The 15235-nt window shown below is 42.3% G+C and overlaps 1 protein-coding gene across 1 annotated transcript; it reads right to left on the reverse strand.

Moving 5' to 3' along the window:
- Positions 1-212: 212 nt before the first annotated feature.
- On the reverse strand, positions 213-14935 carry LOC143040374 (tubulin beta-4B chain-like). Its single transcript, XM_076211373.1, has 5 exons — positions 14751-14935; positions 5572-5806; positions 3682-3926; positions 2237-2851; positions 213-1225 (listed from the first exon to the last, which is right to left on the reverse strand). The coding sequence occupies exons 1-5, from the start codon at positions 14805-14807 to the stop codon at positions 1022-1024; spliced, it is 1356 nt and encodes a 451-aa protein (XP_076067488.1). The 5' UTR covers positions 14808-14935; the 3' UTR covers positions 213-1021.
- Between the last annotated feature and the right edge of the window lie 300 nt (positions 14936-15235).

Genomic DNA, 15235 nt, shown 5'->3' on the forward strand with positions numbered 1-15235 from the left:
ACGTTTTCCTAGGTTAAATAAAATACTTTAATGTAAAGAAAATTATCCCATGTTTCAACAGCCTTATTTCCCTTCATCCCTCAAGAGATGTTTCCTTTGAACTCTATCTCTTCTTCAGCTTCTTAATTTGTTTTTAATTCATTCTCGATTACCATCGTTCAGCTGAGGAAGGAAACCTCACTCCCTAAAGTATTAAGGATAAGAGAAACCCATTTATAATTGTTGCTGGAATGTAATTTACGAGGAAGCGAAGTCGAACGTCGATGAAGACGACAACGGCGCGAAGAGTTGGGGGAGGCGAGGGGGACCCAGAGAGGAAAACAGAGGGACGAGTGGACGGCTGGGTTGCCAAGGTGACGGGGAAGAAGGATCTGGAAGGTGATGGGATGTGGACGTACACGACGAGGCACTAAGCGTTCTGGTGTTGCTTAGTGTTGTGCGTTTAAGTTGGTGTTGTAGTATCACTCGAGGTTGCATGTGACCTGCCGGGGTTACTGTAGCACTTGGGGTTGGTGAGGAAGGTGGGTAAGTGTCATGGGTTGCAGGTTTTGGCGAGGGAAGAGTCTTGTAAGCCTCGCATCTCCCCAATCTTTCTATTATTTTTTTTTATTATTTTTGGGTTAAATGCAAAGGTTTGTTTTCTTGGAATCTCACAGTCGGTTTTTGTTCTCCCGCTTATTTGGAACCGACATCTTGTGACGTAAAGCTGTTACCACTATTTTTGCTGATCGTCTCTCCTTCTCTGCCCGGATTGCAACGGCAAGGAGAATTTCTGGAGCATCTCGGCCGGCATTATAATAATAAAGATCGAATAAAGAGATTGCGCATTCATTCCATAACCATTCTCTTTTTATCTCTTTTTTTTTCCTTTTCCCTTCTTCTTCTTCTTCGACCATAGTTGTTATCCTTTTCGAGATCAAAACAACCAAACTTTCCTCGTCCTTTTCAACGTCTCCTGTTGTTATTACCTGGAAAGTTTTTCTTTCTTCCTCTTCCGGTATTATGTGACGATTCCTCCTTCTTAGTCGGTCTCCTGATGAACATCCTCCTCCTCGAACTCCTCTTCGTCGTCGATGGTGGCCTCCTGGTACTGCTGGTACTCGGAGACCAAGTCGTTCATGTTGGACTCGGCCTCTGTGAACTCCATTTCGTCCATACCTTCGCCCGTGTACCAATGCAAGAAAGCCTTTCGCCGGAACATAGCAGTAAATTGCTCGGAGATTCGCTGCAAAAGACAAATGATAATAATAGATAAAAAATAAGAATGAGGAAGTGAAATCAAATAAAACAAAACAAAAGGAAATGAAGTAAAACATAATAAGATTGAATAAATTAACAAATACATAAATCAATTGATAAATAAACAAATTTATATGAATGAAGAAATTAATTAATCAATTGATCAATTTATCAAATTAATTAAAAGAAAAACCCACTTAAGCTGATATATATTTTCTCTGTACGTCTACTTCTCCCTTCTCTATTTCCATTTTATCTCTTTCTCTCTTCTTCTTTCTTTCTCTCTCTCTCTCTCTCTCTCTCACTCACTCTATCTCCCTCCCTTTTTCTGTCTTCGTTTCTGACTGGCAGGAAATGATAAACCTATAGGACACGGGGATATACCAAATGCATCTCTGCCCCAGCCAGTACCCGGAGATTCTGTCCAGCCGAAGGGAGGTTTTCTGGCAAAGACTGGGTCTCGTTCAATCGAGACCCATTCCGAGGACGCCTCCCTTCAGGTGAACGAAGTCGGGCAGGACCACAAACGGAACAGAAATCCATAAGGTCCAGGGCAACCTCCAATGAATTGAAGACTTCTAGTGTGTATGTAAGCGTCGTCATAACTGCCACAAAAGCTTAAACACCGACTCGTTTTCGCCAACAATATTTGCAACTTGCACGCAATTGTGTCATAAATTGTTATCATAAATGTTGTCATGAATAGATAGACAACAAAAATTAATGTAAGTAGTTGTAGTAGTGCTTATTGTTTATGAAAAAATGCGTCAAAGTAGTAAATGTTATTGGCGAGAACTTCTAAACGTTTACGATTTTGTGGTGGTCAAGAGGACGCTTTATGTTTGTACACAATCACCGAAAACAAAATCGCAGAGGCAAGAGAATGTTTATACATGTGTATATCGTTGTATGTGTATACCAATGTGCGTGTGCTTCTTGTTAAGTTATGTTCTCTGGTCAGAAATCAGAGGAAAAGAACGCGCATCGACCTCAGTACCTTGAAGAGCTCTTGGATGGCCGTTGAGTTTCCGATGAAGGTGGAAGCCATCTTGAGACCTCTGGGTGGGATGTCGCAAACGGCGGTCTTGACGTTGTTCGGGATCCATTCGACGAAGTAGGACGAGTTCTTATTCTGAATATTGATCATCTGTTCGTCGACCTCCTTCATGGACATCTTACCCCTGAAGACGGCGGCGACGGTCAGGTAGCGTCCGTGGCGTGGGTCGCAGGCAGCCATCATGTTCTTGGCGTCGAACATTTGCTGTGTGAGTTCGGGGACGTTCAGAGTTCGGTAGCTGACAGCCTTGCGGGCGGTGAGGGGAGCGAAGCCGGGCATGAAGAAGTGGAGACGAGGGAAGGGAACCATGTTGACAGCCAGTTTTCGGAGATCTGCGTTCAGCTGACCGGGGAATCGGAGGCAGGTCGTGACGCCGGACATGCAGAGGGACACCAAGTGGTTCAAGTCACCGTAGGTCGGGTTCTGGAGCTTTAGGGTTCGGAAGCAGATGTCGTAGAGGGCTTCATTGTCGATACAGTAGGTCTCGTCCGTGTTCTCGACGAGCTGGTGGACTGAGAGGGTGGCATTGTATGGTTCCACCACGGTGTCAGATACCTGTTGACCAAAAAAGATGGGGATTAGTTATGAGAATTATAATAACTGATTGGTTATCATAGTTTCGAAAACAAATCATACTTAAACCACGAAAGACTTTTTTTTTTTAACTTATCGCTACACAGAGTGAGGTCGTGAATTTTTAATTACGTTAGGTCTTTACTTTAGTGCGTTATGTGATCTAATTAAAGTAGAAAAGAATCATGGTACTGTTTACTTAATTATCATCTTCAGTACTGACAGGTGCCACGGAAATTGATAACATTATCTGACAGCCGTGGTTATTTATCTATCAATTTATTTATCATTATTATAATTTTTCGCATCTGACTAGCTATGGACCACAATGTCTCCTGTCATCATACTCCTCCTTTGTAATCCTTTGCAATCCTTTGATTAAAAGAAAAAGTGACATCTAGCACGGAAGGGGTTAGAAGAGAAAACTTGTAGTCCCTTTCCTACTGAGGTTAAGGGTATTGTCACTTGAGTAATAGATTAACCTGGTGGTAACCAGAACGGAATTAAGAGTCCCCCTCCCCTTACCCAGTATGGTAAGGATCAGAAGTCACAGTAACATACCCAGACTCCCTACCAATATGTGCGAAAGCTACCTCGAGAACATCGCGAGCTGACTACTAATGCTTATGTGCTGCTGTTCTTTCTCCCTCATCCCCGGAGATCTTTTCAACACCGCATCGAATGCATCAACTATTTTCGGTTTGTTGTCAAAGGTGTGAAATTCAGTGACATTCCCCCCAACCCTCCAATATTAAAGTTCTGGGGACTACAGCCTGACCCATGGTACTTCATTTTTACCAACCGAGACTCACCTTGGGGCTGGGAACGACGGAGAAAGTGTTCATGATCCTGTCTGGATATTCTTCGCGAATCTTGGAGATAAGGAGGGTGCCCATGCCGGAGCCCGTGCCTCCGCCGAGAGAGTGAGCCAGCTGGAAGCCCTGCAGGCAGTCGCAGTTCTCGGCTTCTTTCCTGACCACGTCAAGGACCGAGTCGACCAACTCGGCGCCTTCTGTGTAGTGACCCTTGGCCCAGTTGTTCCCCGCGCCGCTCTGACCTGCAGAAGGGGGGGAAGGTGTTAGAATGATAGTTGGGACGCTTGTTATTGGATGCTCAGTATCCAACGGTTACAAGAAGGGGTTCTCGTACTTTTCTAAAAAGGTAGTAAATGTCCTCTGTAATGACAGTGAAAATTTACCCATACTTCTTTCATATCATAGATAAAGTGATGGCAGCTAAACGACGTGGCTATGATATAACATAAGGAAGTATTACCCACATTTCCTAAAATTTTCATGGCAGGTGATCCGCCTGTTTTTGCCGTAATGATGGTGACAAGCAAAAAAGAGAAAGTAGAAAACGGAGGACAAAACAAGGAAGAAGAGAGGTGTATGAGGATGGCACACATAAAAGAGGTGCGAATGACAAAAGATAGTGTCTGCAGACACAACAGAGAATATTGTCCTCACTGACTAAGAACTCGCCACCCATGTCTTCTGCAGTAGACAAACACGAACATCATCTTGTTGGTTTGCCTTTTGTAGAAAACACTCTCGCTTGTGTCCGCATACACTGTATCAAGGTCGTTTGAGCGGGTATTGGGGCAGAAAAAAAAAGGAGGAAGCACAGAAATAAAAGGAAAATGACGGGAACAGAAACATGGAAGGGAAGGGGAGGAAGAAGGAGAGAGGAAGGAAGGAAGGAGGAAGAAGAGAAGCAGAAAAATAAGAAGAAGAAGAGAATGTGAGTGTGTGTGAGTGTGGGCGCTGATGGCTACAACTGGGCGTTGTCGTCCCAGAGTCCAGGGTTCACTCGGGGAGAGGGCGGGCGTCGGCCCACGCGAACACAGAGCCATTTAACCGAGGTCTTCCGCTCTCCCACTATCACTCACAAAGAGAGAGAGAGAGGGAGTGAGAGTGAGAGTGAGAGAGAGAGCGCGCGCGTTGGGAGAGAATATGTTTGCATGTACAATATGTCTTTCATTACGGTCTTGGATCACGTGTTAGACTCGTGATCGACAACTATTGTTGTTGTTGTTGTTGTTGTTGTTGTTGTTGTGTGTGTGTGTGTGTGTGTGTGTGTGTGTGTGTGTTCACGTGTGTCTGCGTGCGTGCATGCGTTTGTGCATGTGTGTGTGTTTGTGTGTGTGTGTGTATTTGTGTGTGTGTGTGTGTGTGTGTGTGTGTGTGTGTGTGTGTGTGTGTGTGTGTGTGTGTGTGTGTGTGTGTAAGTATGGGTATGGATGCCCGTATGTGTACGGGTACATGAATTTGCACTTTAATAGAAAATTGTACAATTTTCAAACATCCACAGTAGCCACAGTCACTTTTACTTGTGCATTTATTTATTTACCTATTTACTTATTTTTTAGTTGTGTATCTAATTTTGTTTATTCACTTATTAATTAATTTGTTTTTTGTAAACTACTTATCTTTATCATTAAAACCGTGATATGGATATGTATACATCATAACAATCCCTTCAATGCTTCAACGCGATGACGTGAAAGTGTGAAAGTGCCAAGGGACTAGAAGGAGTTGGAGTCTGTGAAAGTGTAGGATTCCATAACCTGAGACCCTTCAATCCATCCCTCTGCCAGGTCATCTGCATATAATCACCCGCCCTTGACAAACAGACAACGCCAGCACATTGAAGAATGAACGAGATGTCCCCTGAACCCGATTCCCGACGCTCAGACTTACCAAATACGAAGTTGTCCGGCTTGAAGAGCTGTCCGTAAGGCCCGGCTCTCACAGAGTCCATAGTTCCTGGTTCGAGATCAACGAGGATGGCTCTGGGCACATAGTGGTGATGCCCGGAGCCTTCGTTGAAGTATACATTGATCCTCTCCAGTTGGAGCTCCTCGATGTCCCTGTTGGTGCCCTGGTACACCCCAGTAGGATCGATGCCATGCTCGTCACTGATGATCTCCCAGAACTGCAAAAGAGGGACTAGGTTACTATTTAAAATCCCGGGCCCGAATTTAAGTCTCGTCTTATTTATGGTGCAATCATTACGTGGAGACAACTATTATTTTATATCTTTTAACAAAATTTATTATTATTATCATTTTATAAAATATGGATTTGAAGGTATGAAATTTGTTCTGGGCCCGAATTTTTAAAAGACTTAGGATCTTTTATAAATTCGGCTCCTGGTCCTTGTAATCTCCCTTCACCATAGTGACAATCTCGTTCGGTTTCTTTTGACTAATGGCGGGCGATTTCATTCATCCTTAAGTGATCCCAAGGTCGGATCTATCAGAGTCCCAAAAAGTGGAGAATCTATCCAAATCCTAAGTCCCTAGGGCCTTTGGGGAGAATAAAATCGGCTGGCACTCCAGAAGAAATAGCCTAGAGGTACGTCAGCGTCTTGGAAGGGAGAAGCACAAACAGAGAACAATAAGATAGGGGATTTTAAGTCAGTCATGACTGTGAATCGAAGTGTTTCATCCGCCGAGAGAAATGATACACGTGTGGGTTCGACGAAGGAACGCAGATTGTTTTTATTCATATATGTATGTATGTGTATATATATATATATATATATATATGTATATATATATATATATATATATATATATATATATATATATATATATATATATATATATATATATATCCATAATTATTTTAGACCAAACGGTTTCATTGCAAATGCATAAGAGCATCTCACTGTCCATGCGAACGCTTTCCACCCCCAGGATTATTCATGTAGACAGGAGACGTTTTCGTCGGTAAAGGGCAAAACAGTCCCGTGGAAGAAAAGAACAAATCCGTTTGCGATGGCCCTGATCTTCAGGAAAGCCCTAGATGCAATTCTGAAATGCGCGCACACACACGCACATATACACACATGCTCGCACACACGCATACACACACGCCTATGTACCTACACACATGCACGCACGTGCGCCCACACACTTACCCCCACGAATGCACACACACACACACACACACACACACACACACACACACACACACACACACACACACACACCATAATGAATCACACACCTACGCGCGTACACACGTGCACACGAGTATGTATCACGCACACACCCCACGCACGTAGACACACACACCTACGCACGCACGCACAAACATACTCGTACAAGTATCTAGATGGAGCTCCTAGAGGCAGAACACATGAACACCCCCGTCCTCAGCACCATGAACGCCCACTCCAGGACACGGCGGCGGCGCCCCTAATACGAACGTGGGACCAGTACCGTGTTTGGGCAAGCCCGGAGGTCGCGCACAGGTTTGGTTCACGCCCACGTCTACTTGTTCCTCGCGGCCGCCCACGCCTACGCCCCCAGGGGATCCTGAACTCGCTCCCATCACCGATTCACCCACGCAGTGTCCATGATACTGTTGTCCTGGGCCTAAGGTCCTAAACCACAGATAAATCGTTTTGGTTCATCTCCGTTTTCTTTTTCTTTTCAGATCCATGGCGTTGTCATCGTCACTGACAGCGATAACACCATCACTATTGTTGTCCATTCTTTAAGGGGCGATGGTGCTCAGAAGCCTTTCACTACTTTTTTTTAAGATCACTCTCGAGGTCAAGATGACCTTTGCTGCATCATTTCTGCAAACTTCACTATTTCGTCTCTCCAGCTTCTGCGTCGAATGCGCTCAGTATTTAGCGGCGTCCAGTCACTAACACAACTAACCCATAAACTTAGCTTTATTTATTTATTATTATCTTGTTTGTATATTCATTCATATACTTATTTATCCATTAATTTATTAATTTATTTGTCTATTCGTTTATTTGTTTGTTTATTCATTTATCTATTTACTTGTTCATGTTTATGTGTTTGATTATTCATTCGTTCGCGTATTCATTTATTTGTCCATTTATTGTTACATGTTTCTATAAAATTTCTTTCATTATTAACTAGTATTTCCCCAGGGTGTTCTTCCACGGTCTTTCAGTGTTATTCATGTTTTTTTTTTTTTTTTTTTTTTTTTTTTTTTTGTTTTATTTTTTTTTTTTTTTTTTTTGCTTTCTCTATTGCTGTCTGCATTCCTCTATTTAACTTCCTCCAGTATTTTCAGTTTGCAAGGTTCACATCCAATTCTTGCATACAAAATCCATCATATTTGTGTTTCAAATATATTTACTCTCAAAGTAATTCTTACAATACTTTATACATTCGGCAGTCACTAGTGACTTTATTTCTATTCCGTTTTCTTTTTCTTACTCAAGAGTAAACATATGGCCCACGACAACACGCTTCCTTTTTTAGACACCGCTGATTATAATTGCTTTATCTAGCGAGTTGGCTGCACATTTCTTTTAAGCCTACGTTTTTCCCTAAATTAATGTCATTCCATCTGCGAGTTTATTTAATGAATTTTCGACTCAGCCTGCATGTGTCTCGTTCAGACTGGATATTGTTTTTAAATACCTGCTGAATGTTATGGCGTTTGTACCGCCCAGGTTGTCTGCAGCTTCTCTGATGATGGAGTGATTAGATGGACAACAACAATGACAAATTCTGTGTTGAAGTGGTTTTCAAGAAGTTCAAGAACAGCAATACATAAATATGAGGTAGAAAATAAGTTGAGAACTGTTTTTAATCGGGAGTGTCCACAACACCGAAAGTTTGCAAGACCGGTTTCCTCGGTGCTAGAACTATTTACATTTATTGTTATCAGCATTTCTTCGTTTTAGATGAAGTATATGTAGCACATAAGTAGGCTATTGTGTTGATTCAGCTTATCTTTATGTTATTATTGCAGATGATAGACGATAATGAAGTTGTTACTCATTCTCGTAACTCATTCCGGTAAATATGTCTTGATTAAGGAGTGCAAACAGAACAGAATTACAAAGGTCTTCATCTCTGCTTGGAACGTTATCTAGTTGTTCTCGACATTTAAGTCTCCGTCTGGCAGCATTTTTTTCACTATTTATTAATTTATTTTCTTATATATGTGATGTCATGAGAGAATGCCGCAATTTTGCTGGTAGAACTGTGAAGTTGGAGCTTCAATCTGAGTAATTGCAAGGTCAATTATGATTCAAATGCACCGATCTCATACGCTTTGGAATTTCAGCGATTAACAGCAGTAACTTAACAAACATGATTACACACACATTATGATAATTGAAGATGAAGAGACAGAATCCTACAAGCATATCTCCCTTGCTGTATATTACAACTAAGTACAGAAACACACACACGCCTATTACTCGTGTAATAGTGTATATATATATATATATATATATATATATATATATATATTATATATATACATATATATGTATATAACACACAACGTGCACACACCACACAGCTGCACATTGCATGCACACATCCACGCAACATTTATACTGTCACAGTAAACAATCTATATAAAAACTGCATGAATTCAGCTCAGGTCAGTTGGCTGTTTATCAGAATACAGGAGTTATTTACGTGCACGTCACATCGCATGGACACAGAACGTGCATAAGAATAGTTGTAGTTTACTTTACATCTTACGACAAAATACATATAGGTAGCAACCTTGTTGGTAAAAACTTGTGGAGGTTAACGATTTTGTGACTGCCATCATGATTCCTTATGTTGCATATTACCATCAAAGTACTGATATCCCATTCCATATGTAAAATAAAACCTCATGCACTTGACCAATAGAGCAATACGTACGAAAAATAAATGAATAGATATATCTGACGAGGTCTGTGCCCTGCAACCCCGTCTCCTCCTGATTATCATAACCTGCATCAGCAGCAAACATCATAAAAAGAGCTCGACCATAAGCAAAGGTCAACACACTAAAAAGTGTGTGTGTGTGTGTATATATATACATATATATATATGTATATATATATACATGTATATATATATATATATACATATATACTAGAATCGTTACACTGAAACGCAAAGAGAGCGGAGAAACGTATTGCAAATGAGAACACCCAGCTGACAAGAGACCTTGGACCTGCCCATATCCAGAAAGCTAAACGCGGGAATGTACAGTACTCCTTTGACGACTTTTAAATCTGCTCTCCGCGTTCTGCAATTAACATTATCTCCACATCTTCCCCCTTGCCTCCTTCTCTGTGTTCTTATCAACATTTGAATCGCGTACGCATGTCGAACAGCTGCAGGCTGCCTCGGTCCAGCCTTCTTGCCCCAGAACCTCCCCCCCCCCTCCCCGTACCCGCCCCCCTCCCTTCCCCCTCCTGGACCCCCTCCAACCCCTCTCCTAGGTTCCATTGCCAACAGCTTTCACCTGCTTCCATGTTTGGTGACGTTGTGCGTACGCTTGTGTGTGTGCGTGGATGTGTGTGTGCGAGTGCGTGTGTGTGCATGAGGGGGCGCGAGTTTGTGTGTGTGTGCATGTGAGCATGTTTGTGCGTGTGCTTGCGAAGGACAACCGATGACAGATCTATTATTTAGGAAACAAAAGGTGGAGCTTGGAACGAAAGGCAGTAAACAAAAAAATATCTTCATCAAAACCTTTGTCAAATTCACCTGTTCTAATCGCAGCGCGTTCAGTGTTCTGTTTGTGTGATACAATAATCAAAAATTCTTTCACCTTTTTAATTCTTTGACATTCCAGTCCGCAAGAAAATATTTAGTGATTTAATATGTATTATATACGAACGTACAACTCGACAGGTTACATTAGAATTATGAGGAGAGAGTGAAGGAATCTGGAAGTTTTTGTAAGGCAGCTAACTGCCTTGTAGGACTGACGTGGGAAAGACCCCGCCCAAGCTAGAACAAGACGGTGGACGACTGATTCACTTCAAAAGAGGTAAATAACAGAATATTTGTGACCAGTATCTCCTAGGTAAAACACCAATATGTAATAAATAAATAAATGATAATGCACAAACGTCAATGCTGATGTAAAACCTCAGTAACTCAGAAAAACGACGCGCAATCGTCAGAGTGACACAGGGAGTAGGAGGGTGCCGCAGGAAGGGGAGACGGAGAACACAGGGAGTGGGAGAGGGGGCAGCAAAGGAGAACAGGTGTATGTGCCGCAGGGTAGTAATGAAATGGAGGAAGAGAAAGATGATATTGTGATAAGTAAACATGTACTAGAGCAATGCTCTCTAAGCTTTTTTAGTGTAATGTTCCCCCTTTTACCTACTCTACCGCTACGCCCCATGCCGTAAGAAGTTACATTTGAGAGAACAATACAATTCATTTTCAAATTTCTCTCCATCCGTCCGTTTTTTCAGTCATTGAAAAACGTTCCATAACATTATTTTACTATTACAATATTACCGTTGTATCGTATTCATATATAATTATTTTACTTTTTTATCTTCTCACGTGCCCTATCGACTAAAGCTTCCTGCAGTTTCGATAAACCTGTACTAGAAGATAGACTAAGAGCACGAAATGTTAATGTATTGTTATTCCTTTCAACGTGTGTACATTGGGGGAGGGGGTAATCAACAATACTGGGGGTATCAATTTATCCTCCATCCCCCAGTATTCAGCTACATAAAATATTCTGGCTTCAACCATCACGATATCAATAAATCATGCCACTGCGCTGACGGGGTCAACTCGTTCGAAACAACACGTACACAATGCGGAGGGAAGGAAGGAAGGAAGGAGGGAGGGTGGGAGTGAGTGAGGGATGAGGAAGGGGGAATAGGGGAGTAAGTAAAAGTACAGAAGGTAGAGAGGGGAGATAAGAAAAAGGGGAAGGGGTGATATTTAGTCAGTGATAATAAGCGCTTTTATTCCAGGGGAGAAAATCTCACCCAAGAGCCGAAGAGATGGTGCAGGAATTGTGTAGAAAACGGAAGCGATGATAGTCTTATAAACTTATCTTCGTTTCTTTTCGAGTGGAGATTAACCTTTAATGACAGAGCAAATAACTTTAAAGTCCTTAAAATGTTGACTTCATAATATTGACCTTTCTTCCACTGAATAAGATCGCATTACGGAAGCCACAACATAATTTGTACGATGCGTCACTGTCTATGAAGTGCTTCATTACTCTTTGTTTGTGGTCTTCGCATATTCTTCATTCCACTTCACCAGGGAGAAGGAGGAGGAGGAGCAAGAGGATGAGGAGTAAATGGAAGAGGTGGAGTAGGAGGTAGTGGAGTATGTGGTGGAGGAGGAAGAGGTGGTGGTGAGTAAAGGAGGAAGAGGAGGATGGGAAGAAGATGGAAGAGTAGGAGGTGGAGGAAGAAGAGTGAGGGGTGGAGGAGGTGGTGGTGAGTGGAGGAGGAGTAAGAGGTAGAGGAGGGGGAGGAGGAGGAGTAGACGAAAAAGGTGGAGGAGGAAGAGAAGTAAGGGGTGACGATGGAAGGAGGAGGAAGTGGAGGAAAACTAGAGGGAAAAGAAGGTGGCGGTGAGTGGAGGAGTAGAAGGAAGAGAAGGAGGAAGAGGTGGAGGAGGAGGTAGCAACGAGTGGAGGAGGAGTAGAAGGAAGAGGAGGAGGAAGAGTTGGAGGAGGAGGTGGCGAAGGTGGTGAAGGGGCGGATGTCTCTTTTTACCATTTAAGGACAAAGAAGGGTGACCCGGCAGATGTCTCTTTTTCTCACATTTGCGCGTCCGTTTGTCAAAATTACGCGCGTGGAACCCTTACCATATAAGGGAATGTGCATGACCACGATCAGGAGGCGAGTTTTTTCTTTTCCGCAATCGCATGGACGCCATTTCTTTCTTTTCTTCGCGAGATGCGACTCTCGGGTTCAACATGGAAACTCACTTCACGAGATTTGTTTTGGTTGATGCCAACCGATTTCATTCAGCTAAGAAGACCCCGAGACGAAGAACTAAGACCTTATATGTTCCTGGCAGCGTTAGTCGGAAGAAAGATATTTAAAGGACGTTCCTGCGACGAATAACCTAATCGACCCTTGAGATCAGATCTCTCAAGCCAGCCAGGCAGCCAGACATGGTGCTACACTGCAGTGGATCTCCCCCAGGACTTCACAGACCTATAGGTCGCCGGAAAGTTCTCCAATGTTCTCCCACAGACAAATGGGAGTTCCTGGATACCAGACGATTCTATTCAGTGTTGAAGTGATCTTCAAAGAACGCGAGGAAAAATATTGAGGGTTCCTGATGTGTAGTGTCGAAATGTAGGTCTACACTGGTTCTCATAACTATCGACTCTTAGGGTTCATATTATCGTAACGTCAAGTAACAAGGCGTATCATCCACGTATATAGTGATTCACGTAACAAGTATTGGTAATGTCATATTGAGAATATACTATTATCAAAACCATAACTAGTGACTAAAACTGTACATACTGACAATGAGACGCATTATGACGATGGTTTAAAAAGATACCCATTCTTGAGGTGCAATGAGCCACATTCCACCTATACCAATCACGCAACTCAAGCTAAGTCACGTGATATGACACATCTGCATTACATGACTAACACTGTAGCGATTTTGTAGTGTACAACACGGCTAAGTGCCGGTGACGTGTGTGTGTGTGTGTGTGTGTGTGTGTGTGTGTGTGTGTGTGTGTGTGTGTGTGTGTGTGTGTGTGTGTGTGTGTGTGTGTGTGTGTGTGTGTGTGTGAGTGTGTGTGTGTGTGTGTATAATGTTACCTGTACCTTAAGTTTCTACTTTACCCCCACTTCACCTCTTCGATGCGATATTGTTCTCAAGGACAGAAGCGCTGCTTATTGCTAAAAGAATACTAAAACAAGTCCATCTCCACAATCAACCCCTTACAGCACGGAGAGAGGGGGGGAGGTCTAGATGGATGGGGAACCCCTTTCAGGTCCTGAATCCGGCCCCTGAACTGCATGAAATCGCCTGTCCTTAGCCAGAAAAGAATCCATAAAGTACGTTCCAGTGCTGAAGAAGTTCATCGTGGTATCACTGCGTAAGAATATGGTTTATTTGTCTATTCTCTTATATATTTATATATCAATTTATTTACCTACTTATTCATTTATATGTACATATGTATATATGTTCCATTTATTTACTTATTCCTTTATCTATTTATTCGTTTATCAATTTATTTATCTATTATTTTTTATCTATCTATTCATTTACTCATCGATAATTTTATTCTATTCTACTCCATTGTTATTTCTCAATCAGCAATAAGTTGAGCTTCCATCCCCAGAGACCATATCGCACCGAAAAACTTGAGTCATGTAAATAGCAAAGGAAATATTTAAGGAGGGTAGCAAAACGGTATTAGTAAACGTAAGAATTATTTATCAGAGGTCTTTTTTTGAGTGAAGATTAGTCTCCAATAAAAAGAATGCCGCAAGGCTATGAACAGAAGGAATGTCACTAAATTCTTTAAAATGCCGAGTGCATAAAACGGGATTGTAAAAGTTGTATGACTCAAGTTAGTGTTTGCTGGTATCTGTGTAAACACAAAAAAAATGAACATCAACTTGCGCGCTTGTCAGTCAGCTACGATTCTCGCACGACTCAACTGGAATATGAACATCTAACTTAACGCTCGATTTAATCTCATGATACACTTTTTTCATAAATAAAAATTGACAAAAACGGGAAATTACATGACTTGTCATCTACGTTTCTATCTGGTGAAATACAAACGATACAATAATGGAATTTGTTCGACTTTGTTACATCGACTCGAATGCAACCCTGCGTCGTTGCGGGGAATAGTCAGTGATCTCTATCACTTCATACGGAATGTGGCAGAGCAGGTGAAATATATTGATCGCAGGCATGAGGCACGCCCTATGCCTCAACAGTCAAGCAATTAAAAAAAAAAAAAAAAAAAAAAAAAAAAAAAAAAAAAAACTGCAAGCACGGTGTCCCCGAGAACGACCCCTCCCCTCAAAAGTAAAACAATTTTAAATTGAACAAGATAAATAGCAAAAGAAAAAAAAAACACAACACTCGGGGTGTATGAGAACATACTTTTGAGCCGATTTGATTTCCGCACTGTCCGGCTTGCAAGTGAAGAATCTCCCTCATGTTGGCGGCTGTGTGTGTTTGTTGGACGTCCGGGGAGAGGGAGGAAGGAACCAGAAGACCGACTTCGCTGCTAGCCGGCCGGAGAGTGAGGATATAGGACGGAGGCCGCTTCGGAGTGGGTCTTGTTAGGGAGGAGGGAGCGGAGGAGGAGGAGGAGGAGGAGGAGGGGGAGGGGGAGTGGAGGAGGTTGTGGTGGTGTTGATGGTGGTGGTGGGAGGAGTGCAAGGAGATTAAGTGGCACACAAGATGGGAGTCAATTTAACTATCTAAACCAACCTCACTCCTGTTTCTCACTCTCAGACTTCATTTCCTTTTGTCTGTCCTTAAACCCATTCTTTCCCTAATTATCAGAGTTTCAGGCATCGTCTGCCTATCGATCTGCCCAATTCTCTTTTCGTCCACCTCTATCTCTATAAATTCACAAATAA

The sequence above is a fragment of the Oratosquilla oratoria genome, chromosome 28, assembly GCF_046742065.1.
Source record: "Oratosquilla oratoria isolate Oo_2021 chromosome 28, ASM4674206v1, whole genome shotgun sequence".
In the NCBI taxonomy this organism is placed as follows: domain Eukaryota; kingdom Metazoa; phylum Arthropoda; class Malacostraca; order Stomatopoda; family Squillidae; genus Oratosquilla; species Oratosquilla oratoria.

Excerpts from the sequence above, each read along its gene's own strand:
- LOC143040374 (XM_076211373.1), bottom strand. The coding sequence starts at position 14,807 with ATGAGGGAGATTCTTCACTTGCAAGCCGGACAGTGCGGAAATCAAATC. Across the intron at positions 3,927-5,571 it reads GCCGGACAACTTCGTATTTG|GTCAGAGCGGCGCGGGGAAC; the intron begins GTAAGTCTGAGC and ends CCCCTTCTGCAG. Across the intron at positions 2,852-3,681 it reads CCGTCGTTCCCAGCCCCAAG|GTATCTGACACCGTGGTGGA; the intron begins GTGAGTCTCGGT and ends TTTGGTCAACAG.